Genomic DNA, 14642 nt, shown 5'->3' on the forward strand with positions numbered 1-14642 from the left:
AAGACCCCAGTGGGATGCCATTTAGTCCACAGGGTGAAATGCTGTCAAAAGCATTTTCAAACGTCTGTAACTTAGAAACTGGGAGATTTATGAACGTGGAATCAAAACGCGGCAAGACACTTACACGGGTAATTCTAGGATTTGGTACACCCAAGCATAGTCATTTATGCCTGGTTGCTAGGTGATCGTTTTCTGAAATGTTCAGTGTTTTTATTCACCACCTATGTATGCTAGAGGTCCATTACTTCCCTCGAATGAAAGCAAAATATGTCTGCCATCACCATCAATATTCTTTACCCTTGAACTTGAAGGAAGCTTTTAAAGAAAAAGGGCGAGGAGAGCTTTAAGACCCCGCGCAGTTTCTCGACCTCAGGGGCATGTGTGAATCACCTGGGGGAGGCTTTTAAAAGTGTTGGGGCCCAGGGTGCACTTCAACTCTATTACATCAGCATCTCCGGAGATGGGACCCAGGCATCGGTATTTTTCCTTTTTCTGTTTTAAAACATTTTTTTCTTTTTAAGGGTTTTTTCTTTTTTTTTTTTTTTTTCCTTTATGGCCTGGCATCCTTATTTTTAAACTCCCCAAGTGACTTTCACCTGCAGCCAAGGCTGCACCACTGCTCTAACCCACATGCAGCTGAGATTAAATGCAGCGGTTCTCAACCTTCTGGCCCTTTAAATACAGTTCCTCATGTTGTGATCCAACCATAACATTATTTTCGTTGCTACCTCATAACTGTCATGTTGCTACTGTGATGAATCGTCATGTAAATATCTGATATGCAGGATGGTCTTAGGCGACCCCTGTGAAAGGGTCGTTCGACCGCCAGAGGGGTCGCGACCCACAGGTTGAGAACCGCTGGATTAATGGAAAGACGAACTGTGCAAACGCAAGGGTTAACGTTCCCTTTAAGAGCCAGGCCTGAAGCCGGCCTGTGCCCTCACCCTGGCCTCCCCCGCCCCCATCATCTCCTTCCTCCTCTCCACTTAGTTCTGTCCTGGCATCAAGAGTGGCTCCCGGGCCAGCTCCTGAAGACCCCGGTTCAGGTGAACAGCACCGTCATTTTGTGGAAGCTGGACGTTCCACTCCGGAACTCCGAACTGGGCTTCGGCGCCTAGAAAGGAGGTCCAGGGACTGAGCCAAACGGAGAGTTGAAATAAATCCACCTGAGGATGTTGCAAACCACCCTGAACCGGAGGCGGCCATGCCCCCAGGCCCTGGGCAAGTTGAAAGAAACGACAAGCTGCATGGCCGCCCCACCCCTTGGTCCATGGACATGCATTTCTCCTCCGATTGTTGCCCAGTAAGAAGGCCGACCGCAGTTTGCCTGGGGCGTCCCTCTCTCTCCAGTGCTCCCCACTGCAGCAGCTTCCCAAAAGCACCTGCCTCACCCTCGCCTGCGCCTGCCGCCTGCTTTCACGGTGAGGTAGCGGGGCTTGGCCATTTCACGGCACCATTTGGACACCCAGTGTCTGGGTTTGCCCACCAAGAGCATCTGTTCCTGGAACCTGGCAGCAGTTGGGTGTTGGGGAGGACGCAGGAGGGCAGATCTCTCTCTCCCATTCCCACCCATGAATTCCTCCCAGGCCCTCTTGCTGGGCAGGGCTCCGGCCTGGGTGGGACCGAAAGACTTGCACACGACACCAGCGCGTTGCACCTATGTATTCAGTTCCCTATGTACTGGAGTAACAGGGGCCTAGGAAGGGGAAGGAAAACACTGGAAGAGCTGCCTGGCTGGAGTAACTACCTAACTACATCATGGCTTCCTACGCGTCACAGAATCATCTTCCTACAGGAGAACCGGCTGCCGCAGGGGTAGCAGGGGTTGCAAGGGTCGCAGGGGCTGCAGGGGCTGCAGGGGTTGCAGGGGTTGCAGGGGTTACAGGGGTTGCAGGGGTTACAGGGGCTGCAAGGGTTGCAGGGGTTGCAGGGGTTGCAGGGGCTGCAGGGAGACGTGCAGGGGTAGCACGGAGACTCGATCTTGACGCAGCTGCCCAGCCCGTAGGAGTAGGTCACGTCCTTCTCGTCCACGCACGGGGGCAGGCTGAACTCCTTGCAGATATTCATGTAGCTGTACTTCTTCGAGCCCAGGCAGTCATACCTGTTCTCCCGCTCCGCCGACACACACACCTTTCCATCCTTCACGCGCACCTTCACTTGGTCGGGTTCAAAGCCGCACACGTTCACCGATCCTAAAATGTTACTGCTACAGCAAGAGGAGGCCAGAATCCTGTTCGTTGTTCTTCTCAGTCTGCGGTGGGGCACATGGAAAGGGCGAGAGGAAAATCTCAGAACTCAGCTTGAGAAGCAATATGTTGATCTCTCTCTCTTTTTTTAATAGCAAAAGTAAACACCCATCAGTATGGAAAAACCACATTTTACAGAAGTGTATAAAGTGAACCACAAAAGGCCTCCCATGTAAAGGACACGCCCCACAGGTAAACCTCTGCTAACAACAGTGAGAGGCGTGGCCTTCCAGATATTTCTTTTGTATTTAAATCCCAGCTCCTCCTTTGATCAGTTACAGAAACTTGGGCAGGTTCCTTGCCTGCTCTGTGCCTCAGTTTCCTCATCTGTAAAATGAAAATAGTAACAGTACCTACATCATAGTATTGGTTCAGTGAAATGATGTATTTTGCCTAAAATTGTACTCGGCACATTATACACCCTGCTTAATTATTACCATGATCATTGTTATTATTACTATTATGTTTTTTTCTTAACAGGATCCAACTAATAAGATACCGTTTAAAATGATGGCTGTCAGCCTTAGAATTCAGCCCTGCTTATTCACGGGACTGGTGCCACCACGGGGCCATCACACAGACTCAGCCTCAACACCCCAACAACAAATGACAAGGCTGGATGCCAGGCCCTGCCTCGTCTCCTCCTGCCTGCGGCTGCTCCAGGCTCTGGATGGCTGGCCCCAGCAAGGAAGTCCCCTTGCAGGGGGCTGTGTGCTGGATCCTACCACCTCCTCATCTAGTGACTTCATGCTGGCAGCTTGAAATATAGCATGGTGAGCACCTTTACACCATGGACATTGGCAAACACTACGCATCAAGGTTTTTCTCTTCCCACCACCAAGCTGATGGGTAGGTACCCCTGCTGGTGGCCCTTGGAGCAGATCTCCATGGGTTATGTAGAGCGGCCTTGTTGCTGCTCCTCAGTCCGGTGCATAAATCCTGAATAATAAAACATCAATAACAACAGCTCACACGAATCAATCACTTATGATACGTCAGGAGGTGGTCAAGTGAAGTGCATAACAGCACAAGTCCTGCAACCCGTGTAGGTCCAAATCTTGGCTCTGCCACCGTGGACAAGTTACTGAATCTCTGTGCCTCAGTTTCCGCATCTGTAACTCTGGGACCTACTTCTGGAGTTGTTGTGAAGCTTAAATTAGTGAATGAATAAAAAGTATTTATAATAGTGCTTGGCAATTGATGAAGATGTTGGGTTTTGTCTTCCCCCCCACCCCCCCGCCCCCACAATGTGCCATAGAAAGTGCTAACCTGGTAAAGGCATTGTTTTATCTTCACAATAACCCTATATTGCAGATGTAATTATCACCGTTTTACAGATGAGGAGAAGGGAACAGCAGTGAATGGCAGAGTTGGGATTCATATGCAGGCCTATTAATGGCAAGGTTATGAGCTCTCAGACTCTGGCCTGTCGCGCTCCATTTTCTAAATGCCCAATCCTTCCCAAGACAACTCAGTGCTCTGAAATGGTCTTTTATCCCTTAACATGAAGACAATCTGTGTTCTAAGAGAGACTCCTGGCAACTCTTGCATCTCTGTCTCCAAAGGAAGGCCTTGGTGTGTGGGGTTCCTAGAACTTCTTCCAGTTTGAGGCATCTGGGCTCAATGATTGGGCTATTGGTTTGAGGTACATTTTTAATTCTTACTTTTTATGCTGAATTTTATTTTATATGCTTCTTTTTGTTACATAAGTTAGGCAAGTTCATTGCAGGAAACTCAGGAAATACAGATAAGCAAAAAGATGGTGTATATTTTTTTAAAATACCCATAAGCCTATATAACATTTAACATTTTGGGGTTAGACTCTGTGTGTGTGTGTGTGTTTGTGTGTGTGTGTGTGTGTGTGTGTATCTATTTCTACATAGATATATAGTTTTGTGTGTGCTATTATGAAATCATGGTATACATATGGCTTCGAATCTGCATTTTTCTCTTGATAAGCCCTATCATGATTGGTTTAACAATGTGAGCCCTTGTACTGACAGTTATAAACCAGGGTTCTTACTGGCTGATTCCACAATGGTCTAATAGAAGATGTTGAGGCTGACAGAAATCTTAGGCAAGGCACCCAGAGGACTGGGACAGTCATTCGGCTCCATTTCCACCCCTGGGGGTGTTATGGGGCCCAGGTGTGCCAGGGTACCCATAGGCCATACTAAGAGGAAAGGAAGAGAATTGGACTGGCCCTGAAATCTGTACGTGACCCTGTGAGAACAACAGGAGAAAAAGCATTCCCTCTGTCTGGATGGGCAGAGAGCAGCACACAAAGGGGCTCCATGCCTCCGTGGATGGAGCACAGGCCTGAAGCCCCAACAGCCGGAGCCAAGAGTGGAGCACAGAGCAGACGGGTGCCCCAGGTCTCCAAGAATCTCCCTGGGTGTGTGTGGACTGAGAGCCAAGCTCTTCTGTTCAGCTCAGACCTTCCAGGTGGAGATAAGAAACATCCAAAACATCAAAGCCCGCCATGCAGGCCGGGCTGGGCCTCACAAAGAATGGCCAGGGACCCCAAGCAGGACTGCTAGGCCTGGCTACTGCCACGACTCATTTCACCGCTGCCCCAGGCCCTGTGCAGGAGGTGGATCTGGGAGCCAGATCTACAAGCCACAGCAGCCTCCAAGGTCCATCTCCTCCTCTTAGCAACCTGCATCTTCGGGGACAATTTCATGTATTTTATTGCTTAGGATCCCCCTCTTCTCTGTTCCCATCACTCTGTCTCCTTTGTCCCTGCAGCAGCTGCACGGGAGTCTCTCCAAAGTGGATCTTCAGAAAGTTGCCAGGAAGTCTTGGCACGGCCAGGTTTTTCTTCCTTTTGTTCCTGGGTCAGAGGCTAACGCGAGGATGTGTGGGTTTGGGAGAAAGTGCCAGAGCCGCATTTTACTCATCAGACTCAACTCTCAACGTGCAACTTGACTCCTGCCTAGAGGTGGACTCATCATCCCACTTGGGATCGTCCGTGGCTCCGTGGGGACTGCCTCCTGTACTTGTCATGACGGAGCTTAGCCACAGGAAACAGGAAACTGGCCCCTTTGGTTTGTTGCGGAAGCCTCTTGGAAAGCTGGGGTAAAGCGAGTGGACGGCCAGTGTCTGTGTCTGCCACCTCTTCTCCCTACTGAGTCTGAATTTCACCTGAACGTACAACCAAGCGCCTGAAGGTGACCCACACGGCCCACTGCAATGATGAGCTACATAGCCAGCCATCTTCACAAAGATATAACCGCGATGCAGCCTGGTGATGAATACAGTAAGAAAGATGTCAGAAAGGCCTCTTGCCCTAGCTGGTTTGGCTCAGTGGATAGAGCATCCGTCGCTTGCGGACTGAAGGGTCCCGATTGCAGTCAAGGGCACATTCCCCGGGTTTCGGTCTCACTTTACCCAAGAGCCAAGGGAAGTAGGCCTTTCTCTAGTGGTCCTTGAGGTACTTGGCTTTTTCTCCTAATTTAGAGCCTTTTAGGACCTAGTAAATTAGATCCCTCTTTTCCAACATGCTTTTTCCCTTCTCTTCTTTCTTCTCCCTCTTCCCTTCTTTTCCGGCCTTCTCTCTCTTCTCCAGATTTTGGTTGATACTGAAAAACGATGCCATGGCAGGAGCAGCATCCCCGATGCAGGTGCACCCCCCACAGAGCTGGTGGAAACAGGTGGCTCGGCCCCACCCCCAGAGTTCTGACTCAGCACGCCTGCCAGAGGAGCTGAGAATTTGCATTTCTAACAAGTTCCAGGTGGTGCTCCCGCTGCTGGCCCAGAGACCGCTCTTTGAGAAGCACTGACCAGACGAGGCAAGCCTGGCTTCAAGTCCCGGATCTCCCACCTCCTGGTGACCGAGGACATGGCTGCATTGTCTGTTTGATGATTGTAAGATGGCCACGGTGGTACAAGGATGAAACGAAGCGGAAGGTCGAGGGACAGTTTCACTCTTAAAGGGTAAGTCTGTCAGGCTCCACCTTATTCAGGCTTTCCCCAAACCTGAGGTTTTAAGTGCCCCAACCCCCCGTCCTGTATCATTAAACAAGGCCAAATGGAATAGCAGACATGCACTTGGCCTAGATGGGCAGCAGCTCCTACTCCTGCCCTCCGGGGTGACTGGGCTCCGAGACCTGTGGGTATGAGGAGACTGAGATTCCTCCCTTCCCACAGAGGGAAGCCAGTCTTTCACTCGCCAGGGTTCCCCCCTTTAGCGAGGCCATAGCTTCTGAGTCAAGGAACGGGGTGCGGGTGGGGGATGGAAAGGTTTCCCCGAGGGCTCAGAACCGGGCCAGGCCCTGCTTACCCGGCAAAGAAGCCACCATGAGGGCTGGCCTTCATCAGCCTCGAGAGTAAGAGTGATTCCGTGAACACCCCGTTCTCAGAGTGTGAAGGGGCGAACCAGGAAAGAAATGAGAAGGCAGATGTGTGAGGTTCACAGAAGACGGGTGCCCCTTGTGTGGGGATCTTCGAGGGAATTTTTCACTGAGACTCAGGCCGACCACAGTGGTGAGTGGGGCGACGTGCAACCTCAGGACCAGTTTCCAGGTGTCAGTTTCCAAGGCTGCAGGGGTGGGGGCACCGGCCCCCCGGGGTGTGGCTGCAAGTTGAGGTTCCTTTGTCCATGAAGACTTCTGCCAGGAGCAGGGCAGCTGCAGGGCTTCCTTAATTAGGTGCCAAACCCCGAAGGGCAGGGGAGCGTGGCAGCTGGCTCTTGTTTGTGTCTCCCACGTGAGTACAGAGCACGGAGAGCCCACAAAGGGAGGCGCTGACTGAGGTGCAAACCAAGTCGGGTTGGTGGCACAGCTTCTTACAAAGGAAATCCAATTCCGTTACTTCAGTCCTTGTGCGTCCAGAAGAGGAAGGAAGGGTCAGGAGAGCCGCCGGCGTGTGCTTGCTGTGCAGGCTTTAATTTGGTGGGAAAGAGAACATCAAGAAGCTAAAGAAACCAGAGTACTTACTTGGGAATGATCGGCCTTCCAGCCCCAGTGTCTACCCACATGCACACAAGTACGCAGGCACACGCATCCATCGCGTAGATACACACAGGGATGCTCAAGAAACTCGGGGTGCAATTCAACTGTCAGCAAACTCGTCCCATCAGTTGGTGAAGAAGCAGCAGAGCAGACGGACTCCCGCACAGAAACTCTATGCCGGTGAGGCCGTGGCAGCCGCAGACCACGGAACTTTACTTTCTGGGTTGGCAAAGAACCTTCTGGACAGCACAGCATGGCATCTGACAGGACACATCCTACCTAACCAAACAGCTAGCGTGTTGTTGTTTTTTTTTTTTTAAAGGAGCAAAAGGTCATGAATATGATTGCTAAACTCAACAAGCCTCGGACAATGTTTCACACTGAAAATTGTTTTTTAAAAAAATTGAACCAAGCTAATATTTCTGGATCTGTTTAGTCACGGATTGGGCGTTAGCTGAGATGTAAGCAAAAAAGAGGCATTTCACTGGAAGAAAAAATATGAACAGGGAGAGTCCTCTGGGATTGGGGCCAGAGCTTGAAATTTTCATCCATATTCAGGAAAAGTGGAATATTTAGGATAGTGAAATGCTGAGCTGTCAGAAATAGAGCGTAGGAGGGTGTGCATGTGCTGGAAGGGAAGTGGCTACGAGGAGACACAAGACGGCAAGTCTGAGGTCACTTGTAAAATGGATCTACCGGTTTAGAGATCTGGGAATCAATGTAAAGACCTCACCAGCTTCCTGTACTGCCACAGGCACAGAAAAAGTGAGCAAAAATCCAGACATTGTCAGGGAAGGTATCACAAACCATTGAAAGTGTTACCTTGTGTACAGACCTCTCTGCTGAGAATTAAGCTTGAGGTCTAATTCAAGAAGTAGGGCCTCCTGGAGGCGGAGGGTGCCTCCAGGATAAAGAGGATAAAGAACAGAGGCTTTCTCCCAGGGAGTGCCTGGAGAGGAGGGACAGCCAGGGGACATGGGCTGAAAGGACGTGAATCCAAGGTCATCAAGTGTTCAAAGGGAGAGGGAGAGCGGACACAGACCAAGTATTACAAAAGAACCCCTGGCTCAACGTGCATACTTCTTGTAACTTGGCACTCTAAGGAGTAAAACTAAAAAGTGGTTCAAGTTGAGTGTAGATGAGTTTATAGGCAGTAACCCCCTCCTCCACTATTAAGGCAGGTTTGTTCTTGGCCTTTGGTGACTGATGACATGAACAATAATTGCCTTGTTACCCTTTCCAGTGAAACATCACTGTCACTGTTGTCAAGGGTCCCACTCACTCTCTGTCTCCCCATCTCCTCTCTCTCTCTTTCTCTCTCTCTCTCTCTCTCTCTCTCTCTCTCTCTCTTTCTCTCAATTAATCATCAGGATGGGACAATGCTGTTTAAAGATACAAACTTGCAATGAGTAGTAAATAAGTTCTAGTGATCTAACATTAGCACAGTATAGAAATATAGACAAGAATATTGTATTATAACCATCAAACTTGCTAAGGGACTAGAACTTAATTATTTCAACCACTAAAAAGAAATGATAATTACGTTATATGATTATAGAGGTGCTAATTATCGCTACAATGGCAGTCATATTACATTATACGAATGTAACAAATTAACATGTTGTACACCTTAAATTTACACAGTGGTATATGTCAAGTATAGTTCAACAAAAATATCTATTTGCGCACATCCTTAAAAAATAGCATATTAAATAGGTTTTTTTTTGGTACCTTGCTTTTTTCACTTAATACAACAATACCTAAAATGCTTCATCAATCCTTTTTACATCTACATTATCCTTTCAATGTATGGATGGGCCAGAATGTATTTCACCAGGGGACTGGGCTTTCAAGCAGTTTTTTCAATAATTGTAAAAGACTAAACAGCATATGTGGAAAGTGAGAAAAGGAAAGCTTCTCCAGACCAAAAACAAAAAAATGTAATGAAACGGAAAACATTTTAAATGACTTTTAAAATTACCCAATTCGATTAATTAAGCCTTTTCAGCTCTGTTCTGAAAGCAGAGACGCTCAGTTCTGTAGTTTATTTGCACGACTTTTAGTAGAGTCGGAGGGGCCAACATAATAGAAGCCAACTCCAGATGAATTTTAAGTCTTTATCTGAAGTTGGGGGATGAGAGAAAGGTTTTCCGACATCACCCAGAAAATGCCTCTATTGTTCAATTTGCTCTTAAAGCCTCTGGCAGACATTAAGGATTTGATCAATTATTATTACTTCTCCTGGAGTCATTTCTGTAAGTCCAAATATACTCAAATCACTGTATTCATAACCAGAAAAAATGTGTGGTTCACTGCTTGCAATAGCTTTTTAATGACACCTCCTGCTTCTCTCCCTCCTTAAAGCCATATTATTTATCATGTTGGCACTCCTGCTATAAACCAACAACAATCCTGCCAATTGACATCATTACACTGTCTTTTGAGAATCTTCTAACCCCCATCACAGACCCTTTTCCTCTTCTTTTCTTAAATCTTTGCTAACCACCAGAGGCCTTAACCTGAATCCTCTTCCTCTTTGTTCAAGTATCGATTGTCCACCCCCCACCCCCCCCGCACCCCACCCCCTTACTCTAACTTATAAGGCTAATTATACCAACTATAAAAATCTTTAAAAAAGTTCCTTTACTTGGCAAGCTCTCTCTTTTCATCTTCTATGGCTCTAATGGCTTTCCTCTCCAAACTTCTGAGGGATGGTCGGAGACAGTAAAGCTTGAAGTCACACAGGCAACAAGGGTAGTAGAGATCGCACAGGCCGCAGGCTCGGGAGCGCTTCGAATAGCACAGGCAGTACGGGTAAGGGTGCAAGTCACAACAGCAGTACGGGTGCATATACAAGTCACACAGGCATCGTGTGCTGAGCTCGTCGATGCATCTCAATTGCCTCAGTTCTCTGTCCACCTTCTTTATGTCCCTTCTAACACTGTCCAAAAGACAACTCAGTGCAGCCATTACAGTCACACCTTATTGTTCTGTGAGTACCGTTGGGAAATGGCACTCGGGGGGAAAAAATTGTTCTAAGCTCTTCTCAGAAGTTTCTTTTAAAAATAAATCAGGCGCACATGCTTCACTTACTTTAAAGCTTGTGTTCTGTGACCTCACCACCCCTGAAGGATGTCATAGTCCCTTGGTTGCCATGAGAACCGTACACAGACATGGTCTCCAGAGGCCCTCCTCAGGGTTATAAAGCTACTCTCAGAACCATACTAATGTCGAAATCTCATTCATCTTGAAGTGGGATGGGTCCCCCAAGCACTCACAGCTCTTTGGGGTCCATGGGGCTAAACTTTAATGTCCTTGACTTGTGCGCGGGTGCCCTGCGGACTGGCTGAAGCTGTGAAGATCTTCGTGTGGGTGGTGGAAGGAGCTGCCCGGCTCCTTTCTCTACATTCTAGCTGCCCAGCCTTGACCTCACGCTTAGCCTTGCCCCTTACACTCTGGGATTCATTCTGGCTCCTGCTCTCCTCATATGTAGAATATAAAGAACGTTCCCATGGTTCTCCTTACAAAGTCATCCTCAAGTCAGTCTTTGTCCTTGACCTTCTGAGCCCCCAGTCTCTGAATCCTGCCCCCCCTCTTTTTTTTATCCTCACCCAAGGATATATTTTTATTTACTTTAGAGATAGAGGAAGGGAGAGAGAGAAAAAATTGATGTGAGAGAGAAACATTGATCAGTTGCCTCCAAATGCACCCTGACCAGGGATCAAACCCGAAACCTGGGTATGTGCCCTGACCGGGAATTAAAGCGGCGACGCTTCAGTGTACAGGGCAGGACGTCACTCCCGCCAGCTGAGTCATCCAGCCAGGGCTGAGTCCCGCCCTTCCTTTAAGAGCTGGAGTCCTGGCCATGCTGTGACATCAGTTCTCCAGTGGTCTGGGTCCTGCTCCAAAGTGTCCATCTCTCAAGGCTTAGGGTCCTGTCCTCGGTCACCACTGCCCAGCAACTACCCCTCTGACCTTGTGTCCAAGTCTCCATTGCCTCGGCCCTGAGTGATTCCTTGATACTCTTGTGGCCATGCCTCACGCTGCTCGAAGCCAACTGCCTGAAGCCCCTACTTTGGGGAGGTCTCCCGTGCTCCCAACGGGCTCAACACACTGGACCTCAGGCTCAGCCTCAGCCTTGGCTCAAGGACTTGGGCCTTCCCCCCAAACTGCTATCCAGCTCTCAAATCCCCGTTTTATAGACTAAGACCCAGGGTACTTGAGGACAAGTAGTTGGATGTGACACTGGAGAAGGAGACGGGCCAGGCTTGAAGTGACTTGTGGGCCAGCCAAAGGTTTGGACTTTATTTTGAACACAATGAAGAATCACTGATTTTCTTTGTTGTTGCGAGAAGTTGAAAGGTGGGTCTGAGAGCCACACTGAAGGTACATTAAAAGGGGATAACAGTAGTGGTGACTTCTGCTAGAAGGCAAGAGACAGCCAAAGTCTGGACTGGGGGTCCCTGCTATAGGGATGGCAAGAAGGAAGCCAATGGGATCACCTTCCCCACATCCACTCAGGCCACATCCAATCCATTCAGCTAGAGTGACTTTCATATATAAATCGGTCATTCCTTAACCCCACTTCCAAAAAAGTTCCCAGTGCCTTTCCTGTCCTTATAGAAGAAGGGCCCAAATCCTTTTAAGGTGCTGAACAATAGGGCCTCTAACCTTCCTCTCCAGTCTCCCCTCCCATCATTATTCCTGTAATTCATTAGGCTTCTTGAAGTCTCACTCAGTCCATCTCATTTAGGACTGTGGGCATTCTGACCCGCCTGTTTAGAAATTGAACTCCCACACCATGTCCTTGATCTAGTTAACTCCCAAGGAATTCTTTTGATCTTCTCTTAAATTTTCCTTCCCCAAACTAAACTCTCATGGCTTTGCATATTTCTTTTGCACCATCATTTGTCTGTTTCCCCAAATATAAAGGCAGGGAACTTGTCTTTTTATTTTAATTTTTTAAAAAATTGATTTGAGACAGAGAGAAGGGTGGAAGGAGGGAGGGAGGGAGAGAAAGAGAGAGATCAGATTTTTGTTCTATATATTTACATATTCATTGGTTGATTCTTGTATGTACCCTGACCAGGGATCAAACCCTACAAACTTGGCATATTGGGATGACTCTCTAACCAACTGAGCTACCTGGCCAGGGAACCTTGTCTTTTTTCCCTCATCATTAGTTACCTACCACCCTGCCTGGTACATATTAAGGGCTTCAGATTTATTCACCAAATGACCAAATTAATGAATTAAACAGAATTTAACAAATAGCACAAGGATAGAGGGAGGGAGTAATGACTCCTAGGTTTCTAGCGTGGCAGAGTCATGGTGCCATTGACTGGGGTAAGATACACAGGAAGAAGAATGAGTTTGGAGGACATGCTGAACTTGAGACGTGCATGACAACTTTAAGGTAGAAGCGTGGAGTAGTCTGTGGATAAGTGGGTCTGAAACTCAAGTGAAAGCTGGGCTAGAGATATCAATTCCGGAGCCACAGTTTTATAGGTAGTTGGAACCCTGTAGCAGGCAAGATCATTGAGAAAGAAGAATAGACTGAAAAAAGGAGAGGGTGGAAGAAGACTCCTCGGGAACAGTGATAAGAAATGAGAGAAGCACAGGAGCTCATGGAAGGTCATAGAAGGAGAATTAGAGAGGGAAGAGCCCCTACACTGTATTCCCTAATTTATCACTAGACCAAGCCCGGCATTCCCCAGGGCTCCCCAGCCTTGACCGGGGGGCCCCTTTCTGTGAGATGAAGTGTCTTAGTAAAGAAACCAAGGTTCCCTGGAGGTATTAGAATGGGAGGGTGGCCTCTGAGTGCCAGGGGATGATTAACACTCCTCTCTGGACAAGTGTGAAGTCTTTCAGGAGTGATTCCACCCCGCTCTGAGAGTGGTCTCCGCTGACAGGAACATGGCCTGCTCTTTCCCGGGAGTTCACCGCAGGCGTACAGATGTCTCTCGCTCCAATTGATAGACTTCTAAACCCTAATATCACCATGAATCTCATCCCTTAGCAAATGTCAGAAAGGTCGACACCAGCAAGTTCTCAGTTTTAGATTCTTAAATACACAAGTTCGGGGATTTAAGCACACACATCTGTATACACATGGCACATTATGAAGATGGCTACCACTGTATTTTAACTAGGATTCTCCCACAATCCCATCCTTCTAGTGATTTCAGTCTTCATCGTGATGCATTTTCTCGACATCACTTCAAGTGACTTAACAAAGGTACTGGCATCACCTTTAAAGATCAGATGGAGCCCTAGCTGGTTTGACTCGGTGGATAGAGCATCACCCTGTGGACCAGCGGGTCCCAGGTTCTATTCCGGTCAAGGGCATGTATCTTGGTTGCAGGCTCCTCACCAGCCCCGCCTTGGTTGGGGCGCGTGCAGGAGGCAACTGATCGCTGTGTTTCTCTCACATCGATGTTTCTCTCTGTCTTTCTCTCTTCCACTCTCTCTAAAAGATCAATGGAAAGTTATCCTTGGGTGAGGATTATCAGAAACAAAACAAAAAAACGAAGAAAAAAAAAAAGATCAGATGGAAATGTGACTTGTTCATGTCAGAGGGACAATATAGAAACTCATCAAAACCTGCAGAACCGGGGGAGGGAGAGGAGAGGAGGAAGAAGGTATATGGGGTATAAAAGGTGATGGAAAAAATAAAAAATAAATAAAAATTTAAAAACCCAGAAACCCACAGGAATGGAGTCACAGCTTCCAGAAGCACAAACACAAGCAGCTTCGGTGGGCTCTAACATGAGGATGGGCGCCCTCCTGACACAGGCTGTGCCTGTGGAAGCTCCCGTCCACCTTGGCTGGTGTGCAGAATGAGCCTCCCATGTTCTGGGTGACTCAGCCCAACAGCAGCTGGTCAGCAGGTTCCCTGCTCTGGGACTTTGGCATTGGGGGACGTGGACTATGGGAGTTTGAACTCAGAAACAGAGGCTGCCATGGTGGGGCCCTTGGTTCTTCAGGGCTTCTAGATCCTGCTTGGAAGCTCTCAAATGAGGAGGCTTCTGTTTCCACACGTTGCTGATTGAGTATCTCATTCATTTGTTCTTCTAGCAAACATCCAAAGGCCACAGCAACCCTGGATCTCAGAGCAGGAAGAGTTAAAAGTTCAGTGTCCAGTTGTGAATGAAGTGTGTGTGCCCACCTGTGGGTGTGTACAAGAAAGGGAGACGTTTATTTGTTATGAGTGAAACTTTCAAAACCTCTGAGGCAGGGGTCTGGCTTCCTGGAGTGGCAAGTCCTGCTAGGGTCCGTTTGCTTCTTGAGAAAGAACTCCCCACCAGGAGCAGGGAGCATAGTCTTGGGTTCGAGGGAAGCCTGGACTCAGTGCAGCAAGGCGTCCGTCCGTGCCTCCATCTCCCCTCCTAGATTCACGTTGCAGTCCTAAGTATGGGGAGAGGGCCAGGGTGTGTGCCAGCAA

The 14642-nt window shown here is 48.3% G+C and overlaps 1 protein-coding gene across 1 annotated transcript; it reads right to left on the reverse strand.

The window, feature by feature from the left end:
* Positions 1-1565: 1565 nt before the first annotated feature.
* On the reverse strand, positions 1566-10168 carry ODF1 (outer dense fiber of sperm tails 1). The gene is made up of 2 exons (XM_006760273.2): positions 9846-10168; positions 1566-2251 (listed from the first exon to the last, which is right to left on the reverse strand). The coding sequence occupies exons 1-2, from the start codon at positions 10166-10168 to the stop codon at positions 1774-1776; spliced, it is 801 nt and encodes a 266-aa protein (XP_006760336.1). The 3' UTR covers positions 1566-1773.
* Positions 10169-14642: the final 4474 nt, after the last annotated feature.

This window comes from Myotis davidii, unplaced genomic scaffold, assembly GCF_000327345.1.
Source record: "Myotis davidii unplaced genomic scaffold, ASM32734v1 scaffold497, whole genome shotgun sequence".
Classification (NCBI taxonomy): Eukaryota; Metazoa; Chordata; class Mammalia; order Chiroptera; family Vespertilionidae; genus Myotis; species Myotis davidii.